The 25,622-nt window shown below is 40.4% G+C and overlaps 2 protein-coding genes across 7 annotated transcripts in view; one reads left to right on the plus strand and one right to left on the minus strand.

Moving 5' to 3' along the window:
• Nucleotides 1-751: 751 nt before the first annotated feature.
• Nucleotides 752-20,899, minus strand: TXLNG (taxilin gamma). 3 transcript variants are annotated; one of them, XM_058186761.1, is made up of 11 exons: nt 20,744-20,899; nt 17,359-17,662; nt 16,854-16,945; nt 14,999-15,169; nt 12,066-12,260; nt 7,957-8,076; nt 7,540-7,614; nt 5,958-6,050; nt 4,205-4,300; nt 3,481-3,819; nt 752-1,986 (listed from the first exon to the last, which is right to left on the minus strand). In XM_058186761.1, exons 2-10 carry the CDS (start codon nt 17,567-17,569, stop codon nt 3,484-3,486), a joined length of 1,389 nt encoding a protein of 462 aa, XP_058042744.1. In that variant the 5' UTR covers nt 17,570-17,662; nt 20,744-20,899; the 3' UTR covers nt 752-1,986; nt 3,481-3,483. The 3 variants fall into 3 exon arrangements, with proteins under 3 accessions (XP_058042744.1, XP_058042742.1, XP_058042745.1); XM_058186759.1 differs by having other exon boundaries at nt 752-3,819; XM_058186762.1 differs by lacking the exon at nt 20,744-20,899 and adding an exon at nt 18,087-18,153 and having other exon boundaries at nt 752-3,819.
• Nucleotides 20,900-21,002: 103 nt separating this feature from the next.
• CTPS2 (CTP synthase 2) overlaps nt 21,003-25,622 on the plus strand; it is a 193,691-nt gene continuing 189,071 nt past the window's right edge. For 2 of the 4 annotated variants that reach the window (XM_058186754.1, XM_058186755.1), the window contains exon 1: nt 21,003-21,261. In XM_058186754.1, coding sequence (XP_058042737.1) covers nt 21,080-21,261 — 182 coding nt within the window. In that variant the 5' untranslated portion in view covers nt 21,003-21,079. The other 2 variants (XM_058186756.1, XM_058186757.1) reach the window with 2 other exon arrangements.

The raw sequence follows: 25,622 nt of genomic DNA on the forward strand, positions 1-25,622 counted from the left end.
CCCCTCGGCAGCTTCTCCAAGTTGTGCTCTCCTCCAACCCTCCTGGGGCAGCTTGCCTCCCCAACAGCAGTTCCTTTTCCTCCTGGCTGCTCCTGCATCCTGGCCAGAAGCAGCAGCACGAGAACCACCGCTGCCCCCTCATGGCAGCAGGAGCAGCGGGCGGGGCAGCCAGCCAGCCAACGCTGCTGTGTGCCTGAGCCAGCCAGGCACTCTGGACCATGGACGCCCATCAGTGCTGGGGGCTGAAGGCGCGCAAGAAGCCTGCTCAAGCAGGGAGGGAGGGAAGGTGATATTCCGTTTTCAGCACGTGCATGAGCACTGATAAGCTGGTCTTTGTGCATGTGCACTGGGTGATTGCTTTTTGTTTCTGGTGCTCCCGTGCAGGTGAAAACCAGCTGGCCAGTACACCAGAACCCAGAAGAGCAACGGGCAACAACTCGTGTGCCTGTGAGAGATGGCCATAGGTTCGCTATCATGGTCTTAGGCTATAAAGTAGTAACGTTAGGAATAATAGCATTGTCATCTTACCTGCATCTACAGGAGACATTGTTCCACTGAGGCACTCAACTCTAAAGAGTTTTAATTTCTATTCTAACTTTGATACCAAACCAAAGACAGAAAACTGAGTGTCATTATTACAATTAAGGTATTTTAACTCAAGCAATGTTATGATCATACATCTGTGGACAAATTCAATATTGAGAAAAGCAAAGCCAATCTTAATTTAGAATAAAAGACACAGAGTCTAATATATTAAGCACACATATTTACTTAATCTACACAGAACGGAGTAGATAAAATTTCAATTTCACATTAGTGAAAAATTTCTACAAAATGTTCCTGAAAAGCAAAAACCAAGAGTGCCTATTTAGTCAGCATTTTTCATGGGTATGGGTTGCAATAATAAAGCAGCGTTCAGCACAAGCTAAAGTTCTGCATCACTTTTCACAGTTATTTCCATCTATGGTCTGAAGAGGTAGATTTTCTGTAACACCTGAGAATTGAACTGCAACAAAACCAGGTGTAAGAAAAGAATGGAATAGAAAGATACAGCCCTAAAATGTGCATGTATATAATTATATTCCAAATAATTCTAGGGCTTAACGATTTACTAAGTATCTGAAGCCCAAGTTACACAACAGTAAAAATTGTGCACTTCCTATACTGAACACACTGGATGCAAATCAACTGCAGGTATAAAGTAGTGGACGGTATAAGCAATAGCTTTCAGTGTTTATAAGCACATGATTATCAATTTATACACAGCTAGCTGCCTGTAATAAGCATGAGGTGTACAACTAAAGTACATTGAACAAACCAGCAGAAAAATGGCAGTGCAGTATACCGCTGTATGGCAACAGGCAAGTAATGAGCTTGTCCTGTATTGGCCCTCTATTGATCAATGCATGGAATGTCTTGAGACTTTAAACAAAACCCTCATTTAGACTGAAGAAAAAGTTGGAGAAAAAATGCATGAGCAAGTTCTTTGAAAAGCCATCATTACTTCAACAGCTTCATTTTATGCATCTATGATTGCAACTGGTTAAAAAACAACCCTACTTTTGCCTATAATTAGGTCAGACATGTAAAACTAATCAAACTATAATACCCATGAGGGAATATCTTTGCAGTTTTTACTTTCAATATGCATTGTTCCACTATCCAATTTCTCAGCTATTTCGCACTGTTCTACAAGTTCAAAGTGTTTGTACTTCTAGCTGTAGATTTGTTTGATGAAAGGTTCTCTAGTGTCTCTTATGCTTTTGATAGCGTAATTTGGCTTTGTATTTTCCACTATATGTCAACTGCTTACCTTACAGAACTTGGAATTCATAAAAAGAAAATGCAAACACATTTTAAGAAACAAAATACAAGTGGCCAGTTTCCAATTCAGGCCTTTTCAAGTCCACTATTAATGTCAATTGATTTTGCTCAAAGGTACAAATATCCCAAAGGTTTTCTTCAATTCTTGTTTCAGCTAGGATACTGTATAGGTAAAAAGGGTAATACATTAGTAAAGCCTTAAATTCAAATAATTTGCAACTAAACTGTAAGAAGAGTTTACAGGCAGATAAAGAGAGAATTTATCAATAATGTGCTTAAATAAGAAAAGCTTCAAGAAAGCGAATCCAAACTAGGTACCAGAATTTGGTATTTTTTACATTTCTCTAAACAGAACAACTAGAAAGCTGACTTATGTAGGCAGAGTTAACAGCAGCTTCTAACCTAGCAGCACTTTTTGGTCCCTTTTTTCTTTAAAAAAAAAAAAGATTATGGGAAATACCTAAACTTTTGCAACTGACCTACATTCATAATTCTAATCACAGAACAAAAAATGTGGAATCTTGTATGCTGTGCATTTATTAGCAACATAAATACTGAAGTGCCAAATTCCAAGTAACTTATATATCAGAAGGCACTTCCGTTTATGTATATGTTTTGTCTAATAAGATTTTTCATTTTACGAAGTAATGGTTGAGATCAGAATGTTTTCCTGTATTTTGGATTAGATAAATTATATAATTTATACTCTTTTATCATGGACAGACCAGTTTTTATAAGAATGTGTATTCTGTGAAATATAGACTTTAGGATTTCCCGTACTGAGTGTGGTTCATTGCAATCATTCTTACTTGATGATGCATTTATATATGTTCACTATTTCACATTAATAAGTAGGCATCAAACAGAATGAAAGAATTCCCAGAAAACCCTGCCCCCATAGATTATATATTTTAATCTAGCAACCACTAACCAAAATCTTTTTGCATTTAATAAACTGCAAATATGAAAGCAGTTTTTACATTATAGCTCATTTTTAAAAAATCATTGCGACAACAGTAGTGCATTCAAAATACATCCAGATTTAAGTTAGTGGCTATTTAGAGAAATTATCAATAGTTTGCTTTCTGCCTTAATTCCTTCAAAGGGCAAGTTATTTAATTTATGCTATCAGACAATCCTGAGAAATATGAATTGTACACCCTGTTTTTCCAGTTGGCAGCTACACTAAACCCTGTAAGATTTTTCAGCTTTTTCGTATCAGTATGGACAATCATACACCAAATTGTATTTTACTGGACTGCTTAGTATTCTCACCTCAGCTTTAAATTTTAATTTACTACAAAGATTTAAGCTCAGACACTGATCAAAGTTGCTTCCGTAACATGATGACAAAACTTTACGTGGGTCTTAGATGATACAGTAATGTATTACTGGATAAGAAGAAAAACACTGCATGCATCCTTAATGGGGTTCTTTTGTAGAAAAAATGCAAATGTGCAATACAGTTGTGGATTCTTTTTTATAGATAAGCTATTCAATAGCTGCTATGCAGCTTCCTGTACCAGGCAAATTCTGTTCTGTTCTAAGAAAATACAGATATGGTAGAAAAAGTAAGAAAATTTTCACCACAAAACTAATAGTTACCACCACCAGTTAAAGTTATACACAAAATATATCTCTTAATACAGTGTTTACATTTTAGTCAACAAAATCTGTGGTAGGAATGGAAACCAAGCTGACAGTTTTTTCATAGCCTTCATTTGCCACTCTTGTTTCGATATCTGGTATCGATATCTGGATTCCTTCTTGTTCTTTATTAATAGAAATCTCCAGCTTCTCCTGAGAGTTGACCGTGCATGATTGCAATACAGGTACAGCTAGATCCACATTTGCTTCTCTTGAAGAAACCTGTTCTTTAAGAATTTCCACCTTCTCGTTTAACTCGTTTCTTTCTGTTTGAAGAGCTCTACATAGCTTTTCCAAACGCTCCAGTTTTATTTGGAAACCTTTGTATTCTTTGTCCTTAACTGTCTTCTGTAATAAACAAGATAGCATAGAGGATTCAGATGAATTTTACACAATGTATTTCAAAACTGTTAAAACAGTGAATGAGAAAACTCAAAACCTTTTTATGGTCACTCTTTGTACAAATAAAAACACTTCCAGTGTTTTTCCTGATGATTGAAAACATGCAGATACAAACCAAATACATTTTTATTACGAAGATGGCGACATCTTTTTATGGAACATAGCACTAGCAAAATTTCAGTTTAAAATATAAGCAAACCCTGTAAATCACATTATATTCTTTGAAATACTGTTTGATAATTGAGTAACTTTTAAATTTCATCTAGTTCAGACTATAAAATAAGAATCAAAAGTAGCATTTTGATTTTTAAGAATGGAACCTGATACTCACTTCTTCAGCCATTTGCAAGAGAGCCTTGTTGTTGTTTTCCCATTTTGTCCGCCACACTACTATTTCTTTTTCCAGTTTTTTTATTTTTTTGGTCATCTGAAATAAATTAATTACACTGATTTTTAACAAATTGCTGGAAATGAACATTTTAATCTACTGTTTGTCAGACTGCCCTGTCTCTTGGGATTAAATCTTATTTTTATTTTAAAAAGATTAGTTGCATTTCTTTCATAAGATTCAAAACAAAATACATAATCATTTTACAAACAAAAATAAATGGTCTGAGAACCCAGATAATTTCAAGCAAATTAAGACAATTGTGTGATAAAATTGGCAAATTATCACAAAAAAAATTTAGACTGAGAAAATTAATCAGATTGTGATAATCAGGTGAATGATTGCAAGTTGCACATAAATGGCAAAAAACAGAGTAAGTAGATGAATTTGTATACTTTGATAATTTTTTTACTAAAAATGGGAAAGAAAATAAGATGTACAATTTAGATAGAAAGTGGTGGTGGGTAGAATGTTTCTGTTACAAGAAATGAATATTTATCAAAATAATTAAAAATAGCTGTGATGACTCCAACGGATGCTTCCCTAAATATCTCTCCAGATGTCAGTTCAGAGGAAAATGAAGCAGTTCTAGCACATGGAGGGGAGTTGGTTAAACAGGGATTTAGCTCAAGCACAGCTGCAGCAGGACAGACCTGAGGCTTCAGGTGGAGAAAACATGCAACTGAAGCAGGTCAGTGATGAGGAAGAGAGCAAGGCCTTCTGCACTGATCCAAGAACATGTAGGGCAGAGAAAAGGCAGAAGATCAGCCACATTACTCATGAGGAGAAAGCCTTGCCCTTTTTGATGTGCTGCACCAGAAGTTGGCTATTTAGCACAGCAGACAGATGGAAGTGATGATGGGAACATGTTCATTTCCTAGCTGTGTGTTTTCTGCTCGTTGCGATTCTTGCCTTGCTTTGGATTGACACTGTGACTTGAACTGTGCCTTGTAAACCCTCTTGTTTTGTGGATTTAATTTTGCCTTGTGGGTTTCCTTTGAGATTGGGAAACTTTCAAGTGCCTTGTGGACTCACTGGCCACTGCTCTGTGGACTAGCATTGGTCTGCTTATGGCTGGACTTAATTGGGACAGTTCTGGGTTTTTGGTGAAGGGAGTTGCGGGGGAATATTAATAAACCCACTAAACCAGAGTTGTGTGTGCTGTTGAGTAGGATAGCACAATAACTTGATATTGTACTCTACTGAAGATTATATATATGCTCTAGGGAACTGAGAGTTAGGTATGTCAGGAGAGACATAAAAATAATGCATGGGAACTAGGTACTTCAATATGCGTGATAAAACAAGCAGTGATGAAAATCTTCAATGAATGGGTGCTGAATGAATGTGTATGTAATAGGAAAGTGAATGCCGATCACATTTAGGGAAAATGCAGGAGACTGCAGGAATGAAATGTATAATGTTAAAATGAGTGGAATGAGAGAAGCAATGAAAAAAATGAGGGATAGAATGAAAAAAGATCTCAAAAACGGGTGAGATGTTTAAACTCAAGCAGTGTTCAGATAAGGTGGAAGCAAACATAATTTCCAAGGAGAGAAGATTCAGCTGGATATATCTGCCATTCCCTGAAGTAAACTCCACTGAGTTCAGTGAGGTTTATTTATCCATTAATACATAGGCAAATCAGAAACATTACAAATTTTTCTTGTGGCAAATAGATCAGAAAATAAAGTACCTTTTCCATTTCTTGTCTGAAAGTTGTGAAAAGTTCATTACTCTTTGCCATAGTTGTCTGGAATTCCTCAAATTTATCCATGTAAAGAGAAAGCTAAAAGTAACAATGTTTAAATCTAATTTAGAGGCATAGTTTAAAATTATTTACATAATAATTACACTAGTTACTCATTACAGATATCATAATAATTAAAGGCTGATTTGGTCTTATGTGAAGACTTACATTGTCTGGATTGATTTAAAGACCCAGTTAGATTTCAAAAGATAAAAACTGAGATACAGGTTTTTACAATAAGATTACATCAAAATAACAACACTCAAAACAGTGGTATTACAAAATACATTTCCATCCTTAGTTCCAAGATAATTAAGTGTTAATTAAAAAGACAAAGACATGAATAATTTTGTAGGGGTTCAGACTTTAGCTGATCAATAAAAGAACAAAGACTAATCAATGTAAACCGGGGTAGTCAACCTTTTTATGCCTACCGCCCATTTTTGTATCTCTGTTAGTAGTAAAATTTTCTAACCGCCCACCGGTTCCATAGTTATGCACCATGTATCGTTTGTGCACGCCTCTCGCATATCGTAGATTGGGTTTGGGGGAGGGGGGGCGCCAGCTACCAGCTCTGCTTGTCTTTTACAGCTGGGTGGTGTGGGTGGAGATGCACGAGGTATTCTGGGACGTTTTATTTGCGGTCGCACTATAGCGCCATTTAGTTTCACTTATGTAATGTGAACTAAACTTATGCGCGGGCGATACAAATAGTATACATGTATTTTCAGAAATTTAAATTGTCACAGGGAATTTTATGAAAATCTAATGAAAATGCTTTTAAATAATGCTATGAAATTTTTTAAAAAAGTCAATTAAATTAAAAAAAAGGAAAGTGCTTCAGTATTGGAAAAAACCCCTACTGCCCACCATTAAAGCTGGAACGCCCACTAGTGGGCAGTAGGGACCAGGTTGACTACCACTGATGTAAACTTTCAAGGAAGGTTTAAAACGTGTGGGTTTGTCACATGATTTTTAGAAGTTCATCTGATATAGTATTTAACTAAAAATAATTCTATATAGCAGCATGAATAAAATAGAGCTACCGTGTGAAAAATAATTGCCCTATCACATCAAGACAAGATGGCATAAATTTGAAAGGCATTACAATATAATTGTAATTGCATATTTTGTATAAAAGTTGTGTATTTATGCTCATTATAAAAAAGTTCTCAATCTGGTTTGTCTATGAAATCAGCCACTAAATATACGTATTTTAAATGGACTAGGCCTGCAACAACTTGAATACCTTGGAGGTAAGATTACCTATATAGATTACCCATATAGTTACAGAAGCAATTTCCAGCTAATGTAGCCTCAAACTATAGCAACAGTGGGTGACTAATAACTGGTGACTGACACTGAGGCTTAGTTCTTTGGGAAAGAATTGCCTAATTATTGTATTCCTTTCCCAAAGAATTGTTTTAGGCTTCCAATCTGATTTAATAATTTCAATTTTAAAGAAACTTCTCCAACTTCATTTACTAGATTAATAGCTAAGGTACTAATCACAATTTAAATTGGTTACCTGCTGTTTTAATTGGGCTTCTTGCTGCTTCATCTGTTCACATTTGTGTCTAGATTCGGTAGCTTCTTTTAACAGCTGAGGACAAAGAAAATATTTTCTGTCTAGAATACCTTAACATCAGGAAAGATTATACTTCTGATATTTACACACCTATGTAAAATTGTACCTGTAGCTTGGAAAATGCAATAGGGTCAACAGGCATAGAACTGCATATATAAACTATATTATACATTGTATTAATGTAAAGTTATCTTGCAACAATGTGCTGCATACAGTTTAAGAACCCACTAATCTTCATAGTCTACTGACAATACAATCAAAAACCAAACAGATTTTATTGTTAGTTAAAAAGTCTAAACATATTGTAACAACTTACTAAATAATTCTTTCATCTTAAGCTTTCTTAAAAACACTTACAAAATCTTTCTCCCTCTGATGTTTTTCCTCAGCTTCTTTTATAAGCTGTGTAGTCTGCTGAAGCTTGGCATCCACCAGTTGTTGTTGCAGTTCTTTATGCTTGAAGACTTTATCCATGTGCTAGAGAAAAGCATAACTGCAATCAAACTAAAAACCGTTTTTTAATGTCGAGTAAATGTTTCATAAGCTAGTTTTCTTTTGTGTGCCCCCTCCTTCAATCATGGTAAATTCTTGAATTAACCAGCATGATCTTAATTATTTATAATGAACCATGCTCAACTGGAAAACATATAATGTGATTCGGATGCTGCACCAGACTTGGGAAGGCTTAAGCTAATATCAATAAACTAATTCTTCACCTAATGTCTCTCTGTAACAGAGGTGGTATTCAGTAGGTTCTGACCTGTTCTGGAGAACCGATAGCGGAAATTTTGAATAGTTCGGAGAACCGGTAAATACCACCTCTGACTCCACCCCCATTTATTCTCTGCCTCCTGAGTCCCAGCTGATTGGGAGGAAATGAGGATTTTGCAGTAACCTTCACCTGGAATGGGGAAGGAATGGAGATTTTACAGTATCCTTTCCCTGCTACACCCACCAAGCCACGCCCACAGAACTGGTAGTAAAAATGTTTGAATCCCATCACTGCTCTGTAGATGCTTATTCTCTAAACCTGTTCCTTAACATTGGGGATATATTTTTATTTATTTATTTATTGGATTTTTATACCGCCCTTCTCCCGAAGGACTCAGGGCGGTTCACAGCCAAGATAAAACAGCAATAATATACAAATAAAATAATAGTTAAAAAACTTATTAGATATAAGGCCAGATTAAAACATTTAAAACCATAAAAAAACCCGTAAAATTTATATCAAATATTACAAGCTATTTAAAATTCCTATGCCAGTCCTGCGCGAATAAACAGATAAGTCTTCAGCTCGTGGTGGAAGGTCCGAAGGTCAGGCAGTTGACGAAGTCCAGGGGGAAGTTCATTCCAGAGGGTGGAAGCCCCCACAGAGAAGGCCCTTCCCCTGGGGGCCACCAGCAGACATTGCTTGGTGGACGGCACCCTGAGAAGTTCCTCTCTGTGCAAGCGTACGGATTGGTGGGAGGCATTCGGTAGCAGTAGGCGGTCCCCTAAGTACCCTGGCCCTAAGCCATGGAGCGCTTTAAAGGTAGTAACCAAAACCTTGAAGTGCACCCGAAAGACCACAGGTAGCCAGTGCAGCCTGCGCAGGAATGGTATTACATGGGAGCCACGTGCGGCTCCCTCTATCACCCACGCAGCTGAATTCTGAACCAACTGGAGCCTCCGGGTGCTCTTCAAGGGGAGCCCCATGTAGAGAGCATTGCAGTAATCCAAGTGAGAGGTAACAAGAGCATGAGTGACCGTGCATAGGGCATCCCGGTCTAGGAAGGGGCGCAACTGGCGAATCAGGCGGACCTGATAAAAAGCTCTCCTGGAGACGGTCGTCAAGTGATCTTCAAAAGACAACCGCCCATCCAGGAGAACAGCCAAGTTGCACACCCTCTCTACCAGGGCCAATGATTCGCCCCCAAGAGTCAGCCGCGGCTGCAGCTGACTGTACCAGGGTGCAGGCATCCACAGCCACTCCGTCTTGGAGGGATTGAGCTTGAGCCTGTTTCTCCCCATCCAGACCCGTACGGCTTCCAGACACTGGGACAGTACTTCGACAGCTTTGTTGGGGTGGCCTGGGGTGGAGAAGTACAGCTGCGTATCGTCAGCGTACAGTTGGTACCTCACCCCAAAGCCATTGATGATCTCACCCAGCGGCTTCATATAGATGTTGAACAGGAGAGGCGAGAGAATCGACCCCTGCAGCACCCCATACATGAGGCGCCTCACGGTCGATCTCTGCCCCCCTGCCAACACCGTCTGCGACCGGTCAGAGAGATAGGAGGAGAACCACCGATAAACGGTGCCTCCCACTCCCAAACTCCCCAGCCGGTGCAGCAGGATACCATGGTCGATGGTATCAAAAGCCGCTGAGAGGTCTAATAGGACCAGGGCAGAGGAATGACCCCTGTCTCTGGCCCTCCAGAGGTCATCCACCAACGCGACCAAAGCCGTCTCCATACTGTATCCGGGCCGAAAGCCGGACTGGAACGGGTCTAGATAGACAGTTTCATCCAGGTATCGGGGTAATTGACGTGCCACCACACTCTCAACAACCTTCGCCACAAAGCGAAGGTTGGAGACCGGACGGTAATTTCCTAAAACAGCTGGGTCCAGGGAAGGCTTCTTGAGGAGGGGTCTCACCACCGCCTCTTTCAAGGCGGCGGGGAAAACCCCTTCCAACAAAGAAGCATTGATAATCCCCCGGAGCCAGCCTCGTGTCACCTCCTGCGTGGCCAGCACCAACCAGGAGGGGCACGGGTCCAGTAAACATGTGGTGGCATTCAACCTCCCCAACAACCTGTCCATGTCCTCGGGAGTCACAGGGTCAAATCCATCCCAAACAGTCTCAACAAGACAAGTCTCCGACCTCTCACCTGGATCTACCCAATTTTGATCCAACCCATCCCGAAGCTGAACGATTTTATCGTATAGATAACCACTAAACTCCTCGGCACGGCCCTGTAAGGGGTCCTCCCGCCCCTCCTGTTGAAGGAGAGAGCGGGTCACCCGAAATATACAAATAGAATGAGACTATTGCCTTATACATTGTAAGCCGCCCTGAGTCTTCGGAGAAGGGCGGGGTATAAATGTAAAACAAACAAAAAGAAAAACAACAGGGCGGCTGGGCGGTTATCTGCCGACACAATGAGGGAGGAAATGTAAAAACGCTTCGCTTCCCTCAATGTCACTAGGTAGGTCCTACTATAAGACCTAACTAGTGTCCGGTCAGCTTCGGAACGGCTGGATCTCCAGGCACTCTCTAGGCGTCTTCTCTGGCGTTTCATCTCCCTCAGCTCCTTGCGGTGTTGAGTGGCGGTCCAAAAGTCCAGGCGAAGGAGAAAATGATCTGACCATGACAAAGGCTCGGTCACTAAATCTCCTAAATCCAGATCATTTAACCACTGTCCAGAGATAAAAATCAGATCCAGTGTGCCTCCCCCAATGTGAGTAGGGCCATCAACTATTTGTGTCAGGTCCAAGGCCGTCATGGAGGCCATGAAATCCCAGGCCGCCGTAGACGACAAGCCGGTCGATGGCAAGTTGAAGTCCCCCATGACCATAAGTCTGGGGGTCTCAACCACCTCCCCGGCAAGCACCTCCAACAGCTCGGGCAGGGCTGTAGTCACGCAGCAAGGAGCCAGGTACGTGATCAACAAGCCCATCTGAACCCTATGACCCCACTTCACAAAGAGGGATTCACAACCAGCTATCTGAGGTACAGTGGTCTCCCTCGGTTCTAGACTTTCCTTAATAACAACCGCCACACCCCCACCCACCCCTACCTTGGGCCCTCGGTTGATGGAATGCTCGGAAACCCGGTGGGCACATTTTGACAAGGGGAACTCCCCCTTCCGTGCCCAACCAGGTCTCTGTAATGCCCATAAGGTCCGTGGACCCCCCCGTAAAAGATCACAAATTAGGGGGGGGCTTTGTTAACCACGGACCATGCATTGCACAGCATCAACCGAAGGCCCAAGCTCTGAGGATCCTGGCCGCCCAGGGAATGGGAGAAGTCTGAAGGGCCGGGGCGCGCGATTGCTTTTAGACAGCAAGCACGCGCCCCCAGGGATCGATACGGCCCCTCACTTCCACCATATCTGCCCCTCCCACTTACCGTGCAAATAGAACCACCCTCACAACCACTTCGGACCTGTTGAGAAAATGCCGTGAGCGCACGTAGGGATTGCCCCCCCCCTGGCAGGCTACCCCCAACACCCGCCCTTTTCCTCCCTCCCCTTAAAAATTCCCTATCTAAAAATCCCCACAGGTTCTTTCTAGACGCATGCCACCTCTGTGGGTCCCAAAACCCGTCATTGAGGCCGGCCCTCGGTAATGTGGGGGGCCATTCCTGCGAGGCGGGGGCACCTCGCAGGCGCAAGAGTTCACATGAAGAATACCGCATGAAGATTGAGGTTTTATTGTGATTATTTTAGCGTAATGAAATATTATTAGAATGCTTTACTTACTTCTTCTCGAAGTGCATATTGTTCCACAAGTTTCTTCAGTTTTTCCCCAAGTTCAATATTTTCTTGGCGGAGTTTTGCATTGTGTACACCATGCTGTTCTAGCTGTGCCTGAATTTCATTTAATGTAATCTGGAAATGTACTGTTGCTTCTTTACGTCTCTCTTCCTCTTCACGGGCTTGTTGCATATTTTCTTCCTTTTGCCCAAAGAGATTAAAATCCACTTGTAAACATGTTTTTTTTAATTAGATTTTGACCAACAGCAAAAAAAAAAAAAAAAAAAAAGTAACCCAGCTTCATCTTAACATCTCAAAATATTAGGATTATGCTGGTTTTCAAATTCTTTCATCACTTCATCTGTCAAATATGTATGAAGGCTGGTTTGTTTTCAAAACTAATACATTAAATGTTCTGATTGCAACTGGGGTATCATTTTTATAATGATGAATATAATGATTTATATCATTCCAAATTACAAATATGGTAATAGTGAACTTGAACTTGGAAATTGAAAACTTCATTTCAAATTAAATTGCTTCTGATGAAAGTCAGCAGAGAAAGGTGAATGTGACCATATCTTTCAGAGCTGGCTGTTGCTTGGCAATGGGAGACCAACTGTTTCTAACTTGAAGTCAATTTGTTGAACACTGTCCCCTACAGAAGACATGTTCCCGATATGAACCAGACACATGAAAAAAATCTAGTCAAATTAGCCTAAGTCCACATAATAGTACAGTATCACTTTTACAGTATCATATAGGCCCAGTACTCTTCATAACATCTTCATAAATGATTTAAAATTGTAATTGTAAGGGATGCATAAAATTTGCAGATAACACCAAGCTTGCAAGAACACCCTAGAACAGGGGTGTCAAACTCACGTTGTCACGGCGACATCACATGACTTATCGGGACTTTTTTTCCCCTTTGCTAAATTGGGCGTGGCCAGCGCGTGACGCATCTCACCCACAGGCCATGAGTGACAGCCCTGCCCTAGAAGATAGGCTCAAGATCCAGAAGGATTTTGACAGACTTGAACACTGAACTCTAACGAAATGAAATTTAATGGTGAGAAAGATACAAGAAAAATCAAATACACAGGGAAAGAATAGGTGGTAGCAGCAATAACTGCACGAAGGATCTAATAGTCCTGGACAACCACTTAAATATGAGCCAACAGTGTGCTGCAGCTGCCAAAAAAAGCCAATGCAGTCCTAGGCTGCATTAACAGAGGAATAGAATCAAGATCACATGACGTGTTAATTCCACTTTATGATGTCTTGGAAAGATGTTGAGACTCTAGAAAGAGTGCCAAGAAGAGCAACAAAGATGATTAAGGGTCTGGAAGCTAAAACATAGGATGAACGGTTGCAATAATTGGGTATGCCTAGTCTCGTGTAGACTAAAGGTCACATGATAGCAGTGTTCCAATATGGGGCTGCCACAAAGATGGGGTCAACCTAGTTTCCAAAGCACCTGAAGGCAGGACAAGAAGCAATGGATGGAAACTAATGAAAGAGAGAAGCAACCTAGAATGAAGGAGAAACTTCCTGACAGTGAGAACAATTAACCAATGGAACTGTTTGCCTCTAAAAGCTGTAGGTGCTCCATCACTGGAGATTTTTAAGAGATTGGATTTTTGTCTCAAAATAGAGTCTCCTGTTTGGTGGGGTGGGGTGTTGGATTGAAGGACCTTCCAACTCTTATTATTCTGCTTTGTTATTCTTTCTATGATCTTGTGTATTCATCCCATCAAGCCCAAAGAAAGTCCGGAGTGACATAAGATCTCTTAACATTGGTAGAGGTTTGGACAAGAACACCACCTAGGTCCAATCCAACCATATTATTCTATGCTCTAATTATTACATAATAGAAGATCAAAATCAGATTCTTATTTCAGCAACAGTGAAATAGAATCTATTAGAACGTTAAATTTCCACAGAAGATAAGAACAGAACACTAGTTTCATTGAAATTATAAAAGTGATAGTACCATGAAGAATCCTTCTCTGATACTATGGCATGGCTAGTTTAGAATGGTGTATTGTACTACAGAGTTTTAAAACTCTTCAAAAGTTCATAGTTTAAAAGTTGTTTACAGAGTTTTACTTAAAGCATCATTTATTTAACTGTACATGTTTAAAAATGTCCATTTATTTAACTATATTTTAAAAACTGTGTTTTTTAAAAAATAAAGACTTCCTCACCGGAATAATTTTTAAACAAAAAGAAGAACAGCAAATAAAGTAATTTGATTAACTTAGTACACTAAATGAACATAATTAAAGTGATTGAAAAATCAGTGATGTCTTTATGAGTCATACAAAACAAGTCATGGCCTAATGTTATAAAGCAAGAACTATTTTAATGAGATATAATTTGGGAAAAGATCAGTGACAGAAATGAAACTCCAAGAAAAGCACTAAAGTAACAGGGAAAGAACCAACTTCTGTAAGTGATAGTTTATTATTAAAACTATTTTCATATTTATAATAACTAGAAAAAAAGAACAAAGGTATCTCAATATTCATTTTTAAAATGTGAATTGAAGAGGAAATATTTATTCATAGGCATTGAAAGTATTTATTCATGAATATAATGCTTTTTCTAATTGCCTCATGATTGATTATATCAAATATTCAAATAATACGATCATGGTATCCCTATCCCGACAGTGACAATTTGGTAGCAAATAGAGGAAGCCAGGATCAAGAACGAATGGGCAACTTGGAATAGGCAGCTCTACATCTTAACCACTCTGAAAAGACACCTGACTGAAAGTATATCCCGAACAAACAATAACAATTTTATCTAGGATGGTTATCCACTTCCACTTAATCCCATTTTGTTACATTTTGTTATATAGCCAGCCTTTTTCTTTTTTGAAGAGAACTATTTGTTTCAGGTTTATTGATATATTACTGCAGAACACTAACCTTGAGAGTCTTATTATGACGTTGTAATTCTCGACACAGAGATTCCAGTTTGCTACGTGCAAGAATTGCTTTGCTATGTTCACTTTGCAGGTGTACTTTCTCTTTTACAACCTGTGCTTGTTTCTTTTGCAGCATCTTCATTTGTCTCTGAACATTTCGGCTCTCCTCTAACTAAATGAAAAGAAAAGAAAAGAAAAAAAGAAAATACATATCTGAATTCAGTTATGTTTAAAGAGAATATATAACTTCTGGTATTCCAATTTGAGACCTAACATGTACATCTGAATTTGTTAGTTTTCTAATATGCAGTTTATCTATCCTTAGTCTGTAACCTAACACTGAGGATGAAGCAAAAATCAATTCATTCTATTAACTGAGCTCTTACTACACATATCTTTATTATGATAACATTGGCATCTTTTTCTATTTTCCCAAATAATAAGCTTTAATTACAGTTTTAAAATATCACTTTTGTACATCAAGTATATTTTAAAAATATTTAAAGGATTTTCTGCTAGGATACCAATGAAAAGGATCAGCTATGCATGTACATATATATGTAACAATAACAAAACAGTGGCACTGAGTTACTTTACTGGTTCAAGCAAAGATATTCCTTTATGCTAATGCACTTTGTGAAGATACCTGTGCAGGAAATAGCACATTTGTTACGAGTTTAGTTCACTTTTTAAATTATGAAGATATTAACTCACCTCAGCTCCATGCTTCGCTTCCAATCCTAGGCCATACAATGATTGTCCTGTCACTCAGATACCAGGAACTTTTCACCAGCTTCTACAGCTGACTTTTACCAGACTCAGAGAATCTCATTCACAGAAATGGTGTCATGAAAACTAAGTCACACTCAATGTTCAGAGCTGGAAGTGTTTCTGTTAATCTATTAATTCCAAAGCTGCTTTTTCAAAAGGCAACTGGACTTTGTTTTTCCAAAAACGAAGTTGCCTTTTGAAAAAGCACCTTTGGGATGGATAACAATATGCAAATAGAAATTATATTTTATTGTATTGTACTGTATTGCATTTTATCTGGCTGTTAACCGCCCTGAGTCCTTCGGGAGAAGGGCGGTATAAAAATTAAATAATAATAATAATAATAATAATAATAATAATAATAATAATAATAATAATAATAATTATTATTATTATTATTATTAAATCCAGACAAGGTAGTGCTACTGGTAAGTAGGAAAGTAGATTCAGAGACTAAAGGCAAACTAGCCTCACGAACGAAACTTCCGATTGCAGAGACAAGCTAACAGGTTTCCTCCAATCATCAGCCTTATGTAACTAAAATCAGCTGGTGCTGCAGAGAGCATGTAGTCAGTGCCCAGATTCAACACAGAATGGTAATGTCGGAGCATTCTGAACCCATAAAAATGTCAGAAAACAAAAAATTAAATACTGGTACCAGTAAGCAAATGTCTTACTCTATAGAATAAATGTCTTCTATTTAATGTTTAAAATATTGATTTCTGAATTTTGGCCAAGAAAAGGGAGACATGGGGCATCTTATAGATGGAAAAATATGGTAATCAAGATGTACTAGACAAATTCCAGGAAATCTGTCAATTAGGTATATTCTTGACAGATTTAATTTGCAGTTGCTTCTATAAAGTCAAGCTTCAACCGAGTTATGTGGAGTTAGGAAGGACATGACAATATGACAGTGGTTTGCTAATGCTTCATTGATTTCCCAGTCTAGTCTATGATCCTGGGTTTTCCTGATGTCATCCCATTAAAATATTAGCTAGATTTAATCCTGCTTAGTTTGTTCAGGATTAGTCAAGATTGATTATGCTATCCATGTTTATAATATTAAATCTAAAATATATTACCAGGTCAGCATATTTCTTGCAGAGTGCTGCTAGCTTTTCTTCTGGAGTAGCAAGTGTGTTTAAAGCTTGCATAAGTAACAATACTTCTTTTCCTATGGGCCAAGAAAATATCATAGTAGTGAGCAGCATGGTTAGAATATTGACAATAAAAAATGTAAAATATGAGGAAATTTCAGCCAAAGCAACATTTTCATACAAGACAAGGTGAGAATGGGCAACAAAAACTTCTGAATAATCACAGTATAAACACATTAGATACAAATACTTATTTCCATATAAAAATCAATTTTATCTGCAAAGTTTAGGAATAGAGAGAGTCAGCTAGCAAAGCACTATATATTTAATTATCAAAACTGAATTTAATAAGGTTCAATAAAATATTTGAGTTGTAAGACATATAGCTATTAAAAACATTTTTAAATGTTTTTAAATATGTTTTAAATATGTAATAAAAACAAACCATATGTTCAATGTTAGTAATCTATGTTTCAGTGGCAATAAGTACCTAAAGTTTTTTCTTTGTTTTTCTCATTTTCTGAGTCTTGCTGGCCATCAGGTGGGTCAATACGGGTTTCTTCTCTCCCTGGAGTCTCCTCCCGCAACTCTTGGGTACAAAATTCTTTCCCCACCAGTTTTCTGTTTTTGGAAATATAATCTTCTACTTCCTGTGCATCATTTTCTCTGCTATCACAGTCAGTTTCTGCTTGCTGCAGCATTGTATTTATAGTATGCTTGATGTCCTCCAATTGATCCTAGTTTCCAATACCAAACTCACAAATCTTTGATTTTTCCACAGTAATCAACACGTTCTGGGAAGAGAAATATACTCAAATTATTAAAGAAAAAAACGCATTGTTCTAAGCTTTCGAGGCCCCTAAAAGAATAGGCATGTTTCACCAGCAAATTGCTCATGTTTAAACGGTATACAGCACGGCAAGGATAAGCAGATGTTATGGGAACAATCATGCTCCTTGTTGACCCTAGACCAATGCTGTGAGCTTACTTGGAGACAAGTCTCCTTAACTTCATTGCTTCAACGTTTAGAATTGCGCCGAAAGGGGAAAAAACAGACAGGAACTCCATCCGATTATGATCAAACCGCCCCCCTTTCCCGCTCTGAAGAGCTCCTGTGAGAAGCGGCACGGTGGGGTAACGAGACCCCGCCCTCTCAACCAAACGCCGAGCTCTTGCCCAGGTATGGAGGTGGACAAAGAAGAGACGGAATAAGGCTACCAAGAAAGCGTCTATTACAGCTACCTCCTCTGCCAAGAAGCCGAACTGTGAAACCGGAAGTTTAGCGAAACGGATTAGAACGACGCCGCAGGAGGAACTTCCTGTCTCTGTCGCCCAAATACCCGGCTGTGGCAGAACTCCCCCCCCCCCGCAGGATGTGAACGCGAACAGGTTCGCGACCACCAATTCCCATCTCTGCGGAGAAAATGAGCGTCTAGGGTGGCGAGGGAACACGGGAAACCGAAGCGACGGCACATTGTTATTCGCTCTTTGATTTAAAAGCCATGAACTAATGTTTGCTCGCTACACTTTGCCCTACAATCACCATGATCGGTTGCTACTGATTGAGTCTCCTGTGTCTCCTATAACGGAATTCAGTTGGGTTGAATTTCTAGCCCCGGAAAAACGTGTGCTATTAACAAGCTGAAGGTTTTGCCTTAAAAGTTTAGATATTGCTGGCAGTTCTATAGGAATTATAGGGGCTTTGCATATTTACTCTGAAGAAAAGATGACTGAGGGATTCAGTTCTATGTTCCGGCCCATAAAAAGATTCAGTGGGGAAGATGATCAGTGTTCCATTGCCTAGGAAATTCCAGAAATAATGGATGCAAGATCTAGATCTTGGTTAATTAAATAACCTGGATACCTAAATAATGGTTAATTAAAAGGAAATATTTCTTGAAATGAAAATATTACAAGACTGTGGCTATATACCCCTGGAGATTGTGGGTTCTTCATTTTTGATAGTTTTAAAGAAAAAAAAGCCACATCTCAAGGATAAAATAATGGTCACATACAACAGCTGCTCAAATAGAAGAGAATGTATGTATCTCAGAGTTGCAGTGTGGAGTCTGGTGTTGATCTTAGTTGGTTGCAAACCTTTCCTCACTCAACTAGGTAACAATACTAGATAGCATGAGGTTTACTCCCTATTACATATATAGTAGCTTGCCTCGTCAGTGTTAGTGGGGGTATGGTTTCCTCCTTCCTAGTTAAATACTCTAATCCGGGTGTCAGGAATCTGTGACTCCGGAGCTGCATGTGGCTCTTTGGGCCCTCTGCTGTGGCTTCCTGTTGGGTGATCCCACCACTGGCTGGCCCTGCCTTTCGTCCTCCCCTCCCAGTTACTCCTCCCCTGGCCTGAGAAGGTGATGGGGAGGGATGGAGAAGTGATGGGGCAGTTGGCCATGCCCACCCAGGTTTGGTGGCTCCCTGTATTTTCTTTTCTGTGGGAAACGGATCCAAATGGCTCTAGGTTGCAGACCCCTGCCCTAATGAAAGAACTACCAATAAAGGACCCTCTCCCCCATCATTACAGACAGGGTAAGCTACTGGATATAAACAGGAAGCAAATCCCACACTTGCAGGATTCATGATGTTACATAGTCAAATAGTGAAACGTTTGCCACGAACCAAGCAACCTTGGAGACCACCAAGGACTCTTAACAGCTGTCATTTGTTAACCATCATTAACAAAACAAGCGCCACAGTTGCTTAACATGTGGCCTAGTTTTTACATATAGATTTTCTTGGTTGGACTTTTCCCAACATTCTCCATGCAAGAGATGTTTTGTGAGGGAACAAAATATAGCAATGGCACAGACATAGAAAATTCTCCCTCAAGAAGCAACAATCATCTTTAACTTTTTACTTTACTCTGCACCACTCAGTTAAAGAAAGCATGTCACTTATTTCTGGATATTGTGGCTAAGGTCACCACTTACATTTATTTTACCTATTACTAGAAAAGAGTGAATGAAAAAGTCAGCGTGGGTGTGCTCCTTCAATTGTCAATTTTTTAGGTTGTTCTGTTCAAAGAAAAATGAATAGGAAAATGTCACTGCTTTTTATTGCCCCTGTGGGCCTAGCTCTATTTGCCACCATGCCCAGAAGGTATGAGTCAGAAAATAATTGTTGCTGCCTATTCTTGGTTGCAGATTCTTCATCTCCTAAAGCAGAACTCGAAGACAACCAATGTAGAGATCTTAGGAATTTTCAAACTAGGCTTCCTCCTCCCTGAACTTTTACTAGCTCTTCCGGTGGATAGAAGAAAGGAGAAGACTGCTAAAGTGTAATCCTTGACAACATCTTTCCCTTGACAAGCTGATTTTTCCTTTAAAATAAAAAAGCAAGAAGCAAACCTCTTCAAAAACCCCAAGCAGCCTGTCATTTCAAGTAACAAACGCCCCTCTTCCCTCTGTTTTTAAGAGGTCACACACAATTGACTCATCAGCTCTTGGCGGTGCAGCAGTAGCAACCTGGATTTTGTACGAGGAGAATACAGTGATCAAAAGTGGATGCGACAGAATCGACAACATTTATAAATGAGAACTTCCCGGCAGAGGGACTTAGAGCACCGAGTCGCCAACGCGATTGTCGATCCGATATCCCTCCACGTTATTCTTCTCTTCCCGCTCGCTGGAGAATGAGCACGTTGAGCAAGTGCACATGGCTCCCGAGAATTTCCAATCCTTTTTCTCCTGCGGATCTTTCCAGGAGAAGGATGTGGCTGCAAGCCATCCCTGCTCCGATGCGGCATTCTCCCAAGGGAATATAAAGACATTGCAGAAATACTCCCAAAACTGAAACTGCAGCACACCACCTGCAACTGGAGCCCTTCTCCCAAGCAAAGTGGGAAAGAAAACACAAGATTTTACCTTTGAATAGTCTCGTACCAACCCGTAGGGCTGCCGCCGCTTACTTTCCTTCAGACGACTCCGGCTCAACAGTCTGTCTGGCCTCCGCGGCAGCACTGCCTTAAACACACACTGGACCGGCTCTGCGCGCCGCCATAACGTGAAGATGGCATCCAAACAAGTTGGCCCGCACCGGAAGCCCTCCATGTCTCCCTGGCCTCAGCCAATCACTAGAATCCTTTCTCTGCATCCGGGGTTTGCCCTTACTCCGATAAAGCACGACCATGGGAACAGCTTGGAACTACAACTCCCAGTATTCATGAGGGATCCGCGTAAGATTCTGCCCAGAGATCATAAATGGCTTTCGCTTTTTCTTCAAGGTGTGATCTCTTCCCAAAGCTTCACGGGATTTGTAGTTTTTTGTCCGTATTTTCTTCTCGAGGGTCCGATGGCGGCGGCGGCTGGAAGCCAATGTTTTCTACAAGGTGCCTTTTGCTTTTAAGGTGCTCTTTCAGAGAAGTGCAACACAATAGAGTAGGGTGAGTCTTCTTAAATTCGAAATTCTTTGTAACGCCGTCCCGGCCCTTCGGAGGCATGTAGCACAGATTGGTGTGTGAAGCACTTGTTTCCAAAAGATATTTCAGTCGTCGCACCACGTGAAAGAACAAGTGGACTTTATGAAACAATTACTCCTGTCCTATTCGCGAGCAGAGTTGGGATAGGCTGGTATTACATTATACTTATAACAGCAGTGGAGCTTTTCCCAGCCCGCATCTATCTTCCATAATATATGTATTGTTGGTATTAACTTGGTTTTCCAAGTTAGGAGGAGAATGATTGTTACCTTACATCCTGCCTGGTACACTCAGAAGCTCTTTCAAGGTGAAAAATCAATATTTACCCAATATCCTTAGCGGGAATGCGTTTTAATATTATGTAGTGAACTTAGCTGAAATACTGTATGTCTGCAACAAATAATGGTTATTATGCTACGTGTGAGCATGTAACAATGTTTTCCAGTGTTGGAAGAAATGCCCATCTGGGCTCAGTTCCAAGTGGGAAGAAAAACACTGGAAACATGGAGGCTGTTTGGAAAGATGGTTTAATGGTGGACAGGACCACATGGTTTGATGTCCTGGCCAATCCAGCACATGGGTGAGAGAGAGAGACAGAGATTTATACCTTATCTTGGGCTTTGAAGTTGCTTCCTGTTCCTGAAAGAAATGTATTCTGATTGGTTGTCAGACTCCAATGGGACCATGCGGGGGTAACTTTGTAGGTTGTCTTGAGACCCAGGCTTGGTTGAATCTTGTTGGGTGATGTAATATTCCCAGGTGCCACCTATTATGTCCTGAGGGTGAAGGTCTTTTTTTTTTTTTTTTTGTAGAGAAGCTGGCCCAGCCTTTTGTCTTGTAGATAGAATGGCTCAGTCTTTCTGGGGCTATTAACAAAGGTGGGGGCTTCTTTCCAAGAGCATGTATCTCCTTTTCTCATCCAGGGGGGTATAATATTCTGCCTTTTTAATATTTCCTAGAATATTTCATTCTTCTAGGAGAAGGGTGGGTGCTAACTTTCTATACCAGTTAAGAGAAGCATTAACAAATACTTAGAAATATTTCAATTTAACTCAGATGACATTTGTTAAAATTATGTGTTAATAATTGTGAATGCAAGTCATATATTAGATTGTAAAGATAACAAGTAGAATTCAAGTAGAGGTAAGTCTGCCATTTTCTATTAAAAACAACATCCTAGGCCCCTGGTGACGAACCTATGGCATGCGTGCCACAGTGACATACAGAGACCTCTCTGTGGGCACGTGCACTGTCGCCCCAGCACAGTATGCCACAGGGTGGTGTCAGCAAGCCGCAGGCTGTTTTGTCCCTCCGCTGCAACTCCCTGTTGGGTAATCCCACCACTGGCTGGCCCCACCCTTTGCCCTCCCCTCCCTGTCACCCCAAAGGAGTCTTTGAGGGCTCAACACTGAGAGGCATGGACTCGGGAGGCAGAGAATAGATGGAGGCAGGGCTAGTCAGAGGTGGCATTTACCAGTTCTCCAAACTACTCAAAATTTTTACTACTGGTTCTCCAGAACTGGTCAGAACCTGCTGAATACCACCTCTGAGGTGCATGCCCTACTTGCTCCACTTTGCCAGCCAGAGGTGGGGCTCCCCACTGCCGCCCAGCTGTAGCACCATGTTTCTTTGCTTGCTGGTTGCCTCTGAGGAAGGAGCTGTTCTCAGGACACCTGGGCCCCTGCTGTGAGAGGAGAGAGGGAGGCGCAAGGGGGGTTGGAGTTGCCTTATTTTGTGTGGATCTCTTTTAATGCTTGGTTTTGCCTGCCAACCTCCATTCTCCCTCCATTCTCTCTCCATAACCCAAGTGGTTGGATTCACATGATGTGTGAAACCGGGCAGAAGAGCATAGATACATAGATGGAGGGATAGATGAGAGAAAGAGGGACAAAGAGAAAGAGAAAGGGAGGGAAAGAGGAAGAGTGGGGAAAGAGAGAGAATCAGAGAGGCAGAGAGAGAGGGAGGGAGGGAGGGAAAGAAAGAGAAAGATAGAGAAAGACAGAGGAGGGAAAAAGAGAGATGGAGAGGAAGGAGGGAGAGAGAAACAGAGGGGGAGGAAAAGAGAGAGGGAGGGAAAGATAAATGATATTAAAAAAGTTTTCCTTTTTTATTGTTGCTAAACGTAATATTTCAAAAGCAGAAAAAAACTAAAGGGTATAAAAGTGCATTTATCGTGTTTTTCTTAGCACAATTAACTGAACTCTGCCTTGTTTATCATTATTTTAGGTAGTAAAACCTCATTATTCATGTTAAATTGCTGGCACTTTATGCACTTTGTGATAAATAAGTGGGTTTTGGGTTGCAGTTTGGGCACTTGGTCTCTAAAAGGTTCACCATCACTGTCCTCTGCAATCTGCTAATTTTGTAGGAGTCCACTCATTTATTATAGCTGTGCTTTTCCTTACATCCTGAACTACAAACCCAAGTTTGTAGTTTTAGCTGAGTGTAGCATGACGTCTACTAACTAATTTATGTACAGTGTATTGTATGAACCCAGAATCATGGATAACCTGTGCAAATTTTAGTTAGCCAAGCATTATATATGAACATAGTAATATTTGCTTCAGTAAGCAATGCGAGTTAGCAGTAAAGAATCTAAAAATCTTCACTAGGTTTACAGGTTTTTTTATTGCACCCAACCAGTTATATCATCTTAGCTGGCATCGGAGGTTAACAGATTAACCTGAGTTGGAAGGGACCTTGTAAGTCATCTAGCCCAACCCCCTGCCTAAGCAGGATACCCTACACCATTTCTGACAAATGGCAGTCCAATCTCTTCTTGAAAACCTCCAGTGATGAAACCCACAACTTCTGAAGGCAAGCTGTTCCATTGGTTGATTGTTCTGTCAGTAAATTTCTCCTTATTTCTAGGTTGAATCTCTCCTTAATCAGTTTCCATCCATTATTCCTTGTCTGGCCTTCAGGTGCCTTCAAAAATAGCTTGACTATTGCTTGAATATTGGAACACTGCTATCATGTCTCCCCTGATCCTTCTCTTCACTAGACTAGGCATGCCCAATTCCTGTAACCATTCTTCATATGTTTTAGTCTCCAGTCCCCTAATCATCCTGGTTGCTCTCCTCTGCACTTTTTTCTAGAGTCTCAACATCTTTTTTATAGTGTGGTGACCAAAACTGGATGCAGTATTCTAGATATGGTCTTACTAAGGCTTTGTAGAATGGTATTAGTACCTCACTTGATCTTGATTGTATCCCTCTGTTAATGCAAATTAGGATTGCATTGGCTTTTTTGGCTGCCGCCACACACTGCTAGCTCATATTTAACTGGTTGTCCACTAAGACTCCAAGATTCCTCTCACACTTACTGCTATGAAGTCTGGATTCACCCAATTTATCTGTGTACTTTCAATTTTTCTTGCCTAAGACTTGACTTTTCTCTACATTGAATTTCATTTTGTTAGATAGGGTCCAGTATTTAAGGCTGTCAAGATCTATCTGGATCTTGAGCCTATCATCCAGGGCAGGGCTCTGCAACCTTACACACTCAAAGAGCCATTTGGACCTGTTTTCCACAGAAAACAAAACACTGGGAGCCACAAAACTTGGGTACACATGGCCAACTCAATTTTACTCCCACCTAGTCACATGACACATGACACCCCCCCCCCGCCACGCCTACCCAGGTTTTGTGTTCCCCAGACTTTGTACATTTGTATATAGGCACCTGAGTTCTTTAGGTCTGATTCTGGGTATGCTTCCTATGTCTCCTATTTGGTGTTTGAGTTTGACTTCCTTCCTACCCCTCCTTACTTCATTATTTGACTTGCTTTCTAGGGGGTTTTGCTTGGAATTAGGTCTTGGAGATCCTAAAGATTGGTCATCCTTCCCCTTCGATTTTACTTTAAAGCCCTCCTGATAAGTTGAGCCAGTCATTTTCTGAAAACATTCTTCCCAGTCTTTGTGAGGTGCAGCCCATCCAGAGGTAGTATTCAGCCGGTTTGGACCGTTTCGGGGGCCGGAATAGCTCAGGCTGTTACGAAGCCTGTTATTAGAACACAGTAGCCTGCAATTACTGCAGGTTCAAGCCCGGCCCAAGGTTGACTCAGCCTTCCATCCTTTATAAGGTAGGTAAAATGAGGACCCAGATTGTTGGGGGGGCAATAAGTTGACTTTGTTAAAAAAAAAATACAAATAGAATGAGACTATTGCCTTATACACTGTAAGCCGCCCTGAGTCTTCGGAGAAGGGCGGGATATAAATGTAAACACAAAAAAACCTGGTAGCGGAAATTTTAAGTAGTTCAGAGAACCAGCAAATACTACCTCTCACTGGCCCGGTTGCTGCTCGCCCCACCCAGTCACTCCT

This window comes from Ahaetulla prasina, chromosome 5 (genome assembly GCF_028640845.1).
Source record: "Ahaetulla prasina isolate Xishuangbanna chromosome 5, ASM2864084v1, whole genome shotgun sequence".
In the NCBI taxonomy this organism is placed as follows: Eukaryota; Metazoa; Chordata; class Lepidosauria; order Squamata; family Colubridae; genus Ahaetulla; species Ahaetulla prasina.